The sequence below is a fragment of the Mytilus trossulus genome, chromosome 9, assembly GCF_036588685.1.
Source record: "Mytilus trossulus isolate FHL-02 chromosome 9, PNRI_Mtr1.1.1.hap1, whole genome shotgun sequence".
In the NCBI taxonomy this organism is placed as follows: domain Eukaryota; kingdom Metazoa; phylum Mollusca; class Bivalvia; order Mytilida; family Mytilidae; genus Mytilus; species Mytilus trossulus.
Window position 1 is genome coordinate 65817205 of NC_086381.1, and position 10193 is coordinate 65827397.

The window sequence follows — 10193 nt, forward strand, 5'->3', positions numbered from 1 at the left end:
TTTTGAAGGGGAGCTAACCCCGCTGTGAAAATTGTTATACAACTTTCGGTGTAGACAAGACAGTGAAAATGAGATTTCTCTCTCTAATTCGAGCTTGTCAGTCCTATGCAAGACAACCTATATATCAGTCCTCTACTAGGGTATGTTTATCTGAAATATATTTCGATTATTGTATTAAGAAGTCGGTTATAATAATAGTCAAGTGAAGTACAAATAAAAAATGTAACCTGTAAGGCCCACCAGAAAAGTAATTATGAAGTACGGTCTTTATTAGAACACAGAAAACTATGTTTCTCTAATTTTTGTGCTATTTTCACATTTCCTGACCGGTGTGAGAAAAATATTTCTCTTCACTAGTGAAAAATCTGTTCTTGGCAATTGCAAATGATTAGTCGAAATTTGATTATGACGTCAAAATGTTTTGTTTTCTTCTGAATTTTCCTATTGTGACGTCATGAAAAAAAGCGATCATGTCTGATGACATCGCACATACAGAACACAACTTTCTGAAAATCTTTGAAAAAGAAGGATAAAAACCATTAGAGAAAAAGATTCCTACAACATAACTCGTGTATTGCTATATTTCTCCACTCTCGACAGTTAAATTTAAGTTATTTAAAGAGCTCGGCAAGCCTCACGCTTTTTATACTTGGATTGTAGAAGAAGACAACTCATGGCGTCAATTAGAAAACTTGGGTCATCTATATGGAGAACACAGTCAAAGCATTAAAAGAGGATTTGAACTATATAAATTATTAAACAATATTATTTCAGCATGTTACTGAATTTGCCCCAAATTTTTTTTTAAATAAATTGTAATAATATTACATGTTTTATTATTTTATTTTAATAAATATAATACTACAATTTATTATAAAAATTAAATGATCATGCGCGTAGCTACGTTTACGTCAAAACGCCCGGGCGTACACTTGAATTTGGCAAAACAAAATGTTTTCATCTAGATACTAGTATTATTAGAAGAATTGGTTAACAGTACATCAACCTTCTAAGTCTTTCTTCAATTGCTTCTAATTTCGAATAAAAATGACAAAATTTGTGTCATAATTATATATTTTTTCATTTTCTGTCAAAGTCTAAATCTATTGCGATTCCTATACTCGCTTTCCTTTTTAAAAGCAATTCCTCATGTACTTAGATTCAAAATGTGGTTTGCTTTTTTTTTTAAATTATAACTGTGTAGATGTAGGTTCAGTATGTGGTTAAAGTTTTAAGATATCAATAACTTAATTTGCCAAACCATGTATGGTTTTACGATAGCTGGACAAAAACTGTTTACGGTCAAAACAGTATCAGGCGCATCATGACGAAATTATTTATGATGATTTTTTTCCGTAATTTATGTATTCTGTAGATATAGGGAGATGTGGTGTGAGTGCCGATGAGACAACTTTCCATCCGAATAACAATTTAAAAAAGAATCATTATAGGTCAATGTACGGCCTTCAACACGGAGCCTTGGCTCACACCGAACAACAAGCTATAAAGGGCCCCAAAATTACTACTAGTGTAAAACCATTCAAATGGGAAAACCAACGGTCTAAAAGTAATTACATTCTGAGGTTAAAATTTGGTACATATAAATTATTTGTAAAACCGTGGTCAAAGTTAATGAAACTTTCTTGGTAGAAAACGCGTATAGCGCAAGAATAAATTTCCATCCTGGTAAAAAATGTATCTATGATGTCGAGTTAATTCACATGATAACGTTATACTTTGAAACCTCCATATTTTGTCATGAAACTTTTGCAGAAATTAAATGAAAAAAAACTATTTGTTTAAATCCTGTAATGGACTGATAAATGAATAAACTTTTCGCGGGGAGAAATTTCAGGCGAGAACCAGGGTTCTATTTACACATTTTAATACTGCACCTGAACAACTCAGAAAATTAATCATTTCATGTGCATTTACGATTCTAAATAAACAATGAATATATTAAACATAAAAAAATAACCATTTTGAAACTAAAGAATGTTGTTATTGATATGAGTTTTCAATGACAGGAATGGTATGTACTTTTTAAAAAAGCTCCCAAAGGCTTAGCACCCGCTCATCTAGACAACTACCAACTGGTTCATTGGCCTGAATACAATAGGGACTTTAGTCCCTGACCGAGGTTCAGGCGTACACTTGAAAATGACCTAGCTACGCCACTGATGATGCCAAAATAGTGTAGATTGAATTACTTTATTCATTTTTCATTTTTCCATAAAAAAATCTTTAGAAATAGAATTTTTTTTTTCCTGAAAATAATATGTTTCCATTTTTGGAAAGTGCTTGAAAGCAGAAGGATTGATAATCTAAATAAATACACTCAAATTGAGCACAAACAACTGATAAGTGGCCTGGACAGGACAAGTCAAACCATTCATGTGACCATGCTATGACAATCAAATCCAGTTAAAAAAAAAAAGAAAAAAAAGAACCTGCCCTCCTGGTCTGTTTACAAAGGGTAGACCCGGGGGGAGGGGAAACAGACATTCTTTTAAATGTGGCCTTGGTCTTGAAATTTAGAGAAGCCCTGAAACCTTTGAAATCTATACTTATATTGATCAGTTAGAAAATCCATAACAATTAAAATTCCAATAATGCAACACCAAATTCTAAATTTATGAACTATATGTCAATGTTATATTTTAAGGTATTTCTCCAGTCACACAGATTGTCTTCAACAAATAACACAGAGGAAGAATATCCTTTACCTGAATACCAGGAAAGACAGACAGAAGCACTTGAAGTGAAGAAAGCTAGATTATTATATCAAAGTAGAAAAAGGGGCATGCTAGAAAATGGTCTTCTTTTAAGGTAGACAGTCTTAGAGTTCAATTTGTGTTCTGGCATCTGGTAGGGGAAATAAATTTTTAATTCCATATTGGTATTATTTTAGTAGGTTCCTCTATATGAATTGGATTTTGAATAAAAAAACATATTCATCATGATCTGAGAAAGTGTTATTCACCGCGCTAAACGTCACACGCTTTTACATGTAACGTTTTGGTTAAATGTTTCATGTAAAATTTGTTTTCGTATATGTTTGTCATCGAATACATTTTCTTTTCTAGGAATATGGAATAATACAATTACTGTCTTTTGTTTCGGTAAATATGGGGTTTAATTGACTTTTGAAATAAAAAAAATATATTTGTCGAAAATACCATTTGCTCACTAAGGTGTTGAGATGACATTGAAAAAGTATAAAAATAATTGTCTGAAATTCGGTTCAGTTGGCAATACTTTTCTCTTGGAATCAATACTTGACAGACATGACTGACTGTCAGGCATATTTCAAGACCTCTGAAACAGAGTTTATAGTACATACATGATACATGAATACAGTATGTCATATTGATATTGGGGTCAGACAGGTCAATGGTCACAGCAGCATTTGATAGAGTTAAATGATGGCAAACTTTGTTTCAAGATATCATAGATCTCTTAACCTTAAGTCTAACTTCAACTAAACATGGTTCTATAATGCTACCATTTTGTATATATACATGGTAATTGTAAATGCATGCAATAATGAAGGGTAAAACTTGCTTCAGCTATTCATAGACTCAAGATTTGGTATGCTTGCCAATAAGACTAGTATCAACCAGATATCAGATTATGTACACACAGTATAACTCAGTTTGACTTAGACGCTAGAATAGGTCATCTAGAAGAAACCAAACAAGTTACAATGATAACATAAGTTAACAATGTCTGTTAGTCCCCAACAGTTATCAAACCTAGAACACTGGTGTTTCTATGGTAACAGCACAACATTTATAGAACGATCTATATAAATCAGTAGAAATGTGAAGAACTTAATATTTTTGTTTTTTTTTCAGCTCGTTTGCAGCTGAATTTTTAAATTCTTTTGATGAGAAAGAAACCACCATGTATGACAGACTGATCAACAAGCCATCTAATGATTGGGAAATATATTATTGGGCCATAGGTATGGTATTCTGTTTATTTCATTTTTGATAACAAAATGTACAAGTAGTGATTTTTTCAGAAATACTAGAGGAAGGTGTGATAAAAGCCTTTATTTGGCCTACCAAAAGGCAAAAATGTAGAATTATTGAAATTATTCAAAATTATGCTAATTTTATAGATAAATGAATGGTATGGCATGCTTGACAATTGTGTGCAGAAAGTTCTCCGACAATGTCACATTGATGACATAAACATGTTTCAATTGACATAGTTTTGGCAGATTTTGCCTTAAATACAAGATGTATTCTATTCTGTGGATTCTTCAATTGTTATCAAGGAAAATTGTGTTTTCGGTGAAAAATGATTTTGTGGTTTTGCAAATGTCTGCATACAATACTTTACAAAATTTAATGTTATGTTATTCTCATGGTTTTCTTGGTAATTCAATGGTGACAAGCCAACACCTGAAGAAGTTGACAATAAAATTATGGACACGTTAAAAAAGCATGCGTGTAATGAAAATCTGGTGGATTGTAGTCGCCTACCTGACTTATAACACTTAGAACTGAGATAGAATTTCAAATAAAAACTTAGTGTATCCATTGTGTGTAAAGTTTACACTAGTTATGGAATTTGCCAAAGTCAAATTTGTATAGAATGCGTTTAATTTTAATGAACTGCTCCCTTGTTTTGTGTACATAGTATTATTATATATGAAAAGTGTTATTATGGATAATATAAGTTGTTCAGTTTTTTACTTCGAGATTGAAATAACTTTTAAATTACTTGTGCTAATAAAAATGCTCTTTTTTTTCAGGTAACAAGCCAACACCTGAAGAATTTGACAATAAGATTATGGACTTGTTAAAAAAACATGCGTGTAATGAAAATATGGTGGATCGTAGTCGCCAACCTGATTTATAACACTTAGAACTGAGATGGAATCTCAAATAAAAACTCAGTTTTTCATTGTGTGTAAATTTTTCACAAGTTATTAACTTGGCCAAAGACAAAATTTGTATAGAATGCATTTGATTTAATGAACTGGTTCATTGTTCTGTGTACATAGTATATGAAAAGTGATATTATTTATTTGGTAACAGTTATCATGGATCTTGTTTACTGTTTAGTCAAAATATTAAATATTCTTACATTTCTCATTCATGTGTTATTTGTGTCTGCTGAGTTTTAAACATGTGTGGCCCTTCAATCTGGACATATCATATAGATTATCAGATTTATAGAAATGGCCTCCTGGTGAAAATTATCAATCAAGAGCTGAAAGTTTGTGCACTAAGTTTAATGCTCTTTGTTTCAAAAATGCATGGAATTTTAAAAACTCCAGCTATGGATTATGTCAGTGACTGTCTCAAAAAATACCCCATCTTCTTGTGAAGCATTAAAAAATCTAATTTCTTATTAAAATTTTGGATTATATTGTTGGCATTGTTTATTCATGAAATAAGAGAGAAAAAAACACCCAACTACCTGTGGTATGTCATGTACCAAATCACTTGTTGAACAGCTGGTCAATATAAATGTCTTTTTAATGGATCAGTCTTATTTGTAAGATTTTGTTTTACTGAGTCATATTTTCAGTAATAATTTGAAATCAAATCTGTAGGTTCCTATTTTCATTGACTTCAAACAAAAGCAATATAGTAAATTTCTTACTTTTTATGTCTGTATGTAAAGGTTATATCCATCAGCTGTTTCTTTCCCTATTTTTAAAAGAACATCTCTTTATGGGATAAATTTTAATTACTATTCGTAAGTTGTCAAGTTATAGTAATTTGTATTGTCTTTCGTGTAAATACAGATTGTTAACCTTTTTATCGTACAACATCTGTGCTCTGAATTTTTATTGAATATTATACATATTGAATAGTGCAAATGACCTTATTCAGTCTGTTACTATGTAATTGCAACGTCAACAAGTTACTTTGTATTACAGCATAAAAAAAAGTTGCAACACCATGCTGTTTGACATTTGTTTGGTACGAAAGAACCTGCAGAATTATGATAATACCAAAGTTCAATACCTCATGTCACTTCAAGGATTAACAGATTTTTTTAAACCAACACCTGTAATACAAAGTACATACTGCGGATATATTTTTATTCGTGGGATACCATTTCTTGTGATTTGAATTGGTATAGGCGAACAATGTATTTGAGGTTCAGTAAGTACAAGTTTCTATATGTATATATATATATATATATATATATATATAAAAATAATTAGATGAGGTATTACGATTGATAATGAAACAATTGCAACCAAAGTTCATGATAAAAATACTATTTACAGACATCTCTCTCAAAAGCGAAGAACCAATAAGTGAAATAAAAGGGCATACACTACACTACACTTTTATAGTTTAGCTTGTTAGGAAGCTACCATTTAATTTTAGGGTGAGTTGGGGGGCAAGGATGAACTTTGAAAAAAGTCAGGACAGGAGAAAACAAAGGCATTATGAGCAATTTTAGAAAAAAGACATGACAATTTATTGATCCCGTAAAGAGATGTTCTTTTAAAAATAGGGAAAAGAAAAAGCTGATGGATATAACCTTTACATTCATGCATTGAAAGTTGAAAAGTATGAGACATGGGGATTATAACCAGGTGGCGGTACTATTTGCATAAAGCTTTATATTTTAGGGGTTAAAAGAACTAGATGCTTCGTACCATGTACTCAGCTGCATTATGTTATGATTATAAAATAAGGAGATGTGGTATTACTACCAATGAGACAACTAACCACCAAAGTTCAAATGAAGGAAATGTAAGTAATTATAGGCGACTGTATGGCCTTCAACAATGAGAAAAGCACATACTGTGTGGTTGACTTTAAAAGGCCTCAACATGAAAAATATGAAACAATTCAATAGAGAAAGTGTCCTTCAGTCATCTGTTCATTGTACTTGACCTCATTTATGATTAAGTGACTGCTTGAAAAACTTACTTATATCACGAATAATAGGATAACTATACTTTGTATGTTATCATAACTAGGTCAAAATATCCGTCTTAAAAAGTTATCTTAACTCCACCTCAATTCATTAATCAATGATCAAGGTTAAGTTGGAGTGGTTACAGTAATTATATCTCAAATACTAGAAGCCTTTTGTAGTTCAGGACTTCATTTGGTGAATGGGATAATTATTAGTTGTACATGTCTTTCTTGAACTAATTTTCATGGTTCATTGGTTAATGTTATGTTTTGGTAGAAATAGATCTACTATGTTTGATGTATAGAATGATTGTAATTTGAACATGTCTTTCTAGCAGGTATAATCGAAACTTGACCCTATTTTCATAGTTCATTGGTCAATGTTAGTTTTTCATGGATATATATATTCCTCGTATATTAACCAAGGTGTAAGGAATAATTGCAAGGTGTAAATGCATGTCGTCTTACAGGGTTCATCTAACCTTGACCTAAACTACATTAATCATTGATAATGTCGGGTTTATGTGATTCATTTAGTCAAACTTTTTTTATGCCCCACCTACGTTCGTTCGTTCAGGCTAAAGTTTTTGGTCAAGGTAGTTTTTGATGAAGTTGAAGTCCAATCAACTTCAAAACTTAGTACACATGTTCCCTATGATATGATCTTTCTAATCTAATTGTCAAATTAGACTTTTGATTACAATTTCACGGTCCACTGAACATAGAAAATGATAGTGCAAGTTTCAGGTTAAAGTTTTTGGTCAAGGTAGTTTTTTATTTAGTTGAAGTCCAATCAACTTGAAACTTTGTACTCATGTTCCTTAGGTTATGATCTTTCTAAATTAAGTGCCAAATTGTATTTTTTATCCCACGATCCACTGAACAAAGAAAATGATAATGGGAGTGGGGCATCCGTGTACTATGGACACATTCTTGTTCAACATCAAATCAGTCATACATGAACAGTAAAGCAGGGGTGTCATTTCAGAAAGAATTGAGTTAACCTTATAATTCTTGAGAAATGACCCAATTTACCATATACTGGTTCTACTAAGAGGTCTTACATAAACATGGTCAATGAACAATGAATAGACCAACATAAGGTGAACCCAAGCAAATAGGCAAATAGACCAGATAATCGTAATTTATTGTAAGTGGTATACATATTTATTTGTCTGCCCTTGACCTTAATTTAATGCTGCAGTGGTCCAGATTTTGTTCACGTCTTCTAAGGCTGTACATTGACCTATAATGGTTGAAATTTTTTTTAAATTGTTATTTGGATGGAGAGTTGTCTCATTGGAACTCACACCACATCTTCCTATATATCTATGAGTTATTAATTTTGTTCCTAACAAAAATAAAACAAATACCGGAAAACAAATTTTAAATGAATGAAATTATAAGCAAAAGATTTTAAATGTAATCAAGAACAATGAAAACTAATTTTGCACAATTTTTACAGGTTCACTTGCCAACAGGAGGATAGAAACAAATAATTTGTTTGAACTGTAAAAGAAGCAAGACCAGGGATTAGTATAAGCCTCTCCTGCTTTGTAAATATGCATCACTGATTTTGAATTTCTGCAAGCTGTTTTTGTTTTTTTCACAAGATTTTCTGTAATGTTTGTCTGTGCATTGTTTCTATGTACATGTATTTCAGGGCCTTTTATAGCCGACTATGCATTATGTGCTTTGCTCAATGTTGCAGGCTGTACAGTGACCTTTAGCTTTTTATTTCTGTGTCATTTGGTCTCTTGTGGAGAGTTGTCTCATTGGCAAGCATACCACATCTTATTTTTATATATAAGATAATTGTATATCATCTTTGGCTGTTGTCTGCTCTATGGTCGGGTTGTTGTCGCTTTGATACATTCACCATTTCCTTTCTCAATTTTATGCAATGCTGAACTAAATAAGACTGTAAAAGCTATTTTGCTCAAGTCCACTTGGGTTTAATAATATCAAACTATTTAATGATTTTTACACCTTTTATTCTCAATTCACTGTTGGAATATAACAGATAATGATAACTTTATTGTTCGCTCCTCAAACATATCAAAATCAAAATAATGTCAGTTTGTTAGTTGAATTTGTTAGTTTAGGATATCAACCATACATTTTTGTGTCAGCTTTTAACCAGATGCTCCGCAGGGCCCAGCTTTATAGGATTGCAGAGTTCGAACCCTGAACATTGGGACTAGTATGGACACAACATTCAAGATTGATACAGCTCTGAATTTGGATTGTGATTAAATAGTTGACACAACACAGGGTTTTTTGGACCAACTTGAAACTTGGCACATAATAAAAAATCTAAGTACATGTTTAGATTCAGCATATCAAAGAACCTTTAGTTTAATTTTGGACCCTTTGGACCTTAATGTAGACCAATTTGAAAACGGGACCAAAAATTAAGAATCTAGATACACAGTTAGATTAGCATATCAAAGAACCCCAATTATTCAATTTTTGATGAAATCAAACAAAGTTTTATGGTCATAAACCTTGTGTTTAAATTTCATAGATTTCCATTTACTTATACTAAAGTTATTGTGCGAAAACCAAGAATAATGCTTATTTGGGCCCTTTTTTCGGCCCCTAATTCTTATTCTCAACTGTTTGGACCTCAACTCCCAAAATCAATCTCAACCTCCCTTTTGTGGTTATAAACCTTGTGTCAAAATTTCATAGATTACTGTTTACTTAAACTAAAGTTATTGTGCGAAAACCAAGAATAATGCTTATTTGGGCCTTTTTTTTGTCCCTTTTTCCTATACTGTTGGGACCAAAACTCCCAAAATCAATCCCAACCTTCCTTTTGTGGTCATAAACCTGGTGTCAAAATTTCATAGATTTCTGTTTACTTAAACTAAAGTTATAGTGTGAAATCAAAGAAAATGCATATTTGGGCCCTTTTTGGCACCGTATTCCTAAACAGTCGGGACCAAAACTCCCAAAATCAAACCCAACCTTCCTTTTGTGGTCATAAACCTTGTATTTAAATTTCATAGATTTCTATTTACTTATACTAAAGTTATAGTGTGAAAACCAAATGTCTTTTAGACGACGCGGCCGCCACCAACTCCAACGTAATACCAATATAGGACCAAAAATTTTTCAATTTTTGCGGTCGTATAAAAACTGTACGTAGAATGCAAAAGATTCGGAAACAGCAAATTATCAAAATGTCTGTTATATGGATGTTAATTAGTGTTTACTCTATACTATGTTTCATGTGGACTCAAATCAGTGTAATTACTATTATGAGATGCTAATAATAAAAACCAG

The 10193-nt window shown here is 31.9% G+C and overlaps 1 protein-coding gene across 2 annotated transcripts; it reads left to right on the forward strand.

The window, feature by feature from the left end:
* On the forward strand, positions 1–5108 carry LOC134683263 (succinate dehydrogenase assembly factor 2, mitochondrial-like). 2 transcript variants are annotated; one of them, XM_063542443.1, is made up of 4 exons: positions 1–140; positions 2666–2829; positions 3858–3967; positions 4766–5108. In XM_063542443.1, the coding sequence occupies exons 1-4, from the start codon at positions 69–71 to the stop codon at positions 4870–4872; spliced, it is 453 nt and encodes a 150-aa protein (XP_063398513.1). In that variant the 5' UTR covers positions 1–68; the 3' UTR covers positions 4873–5108. The 2 variants fall into 2 exon arrangements, with proteins under 2 accessions (XP_063398513.1, XP_063398514.1); XM_063542444.1 differs by lacking the exon at positions 4766–5108 and adding an exon at positions 4401–4519 and having other exon boundaries at positions 3858–3970.
* The last annotated feature ends 5085 nt before the right edge of the window (positions 5109–10193 follow it).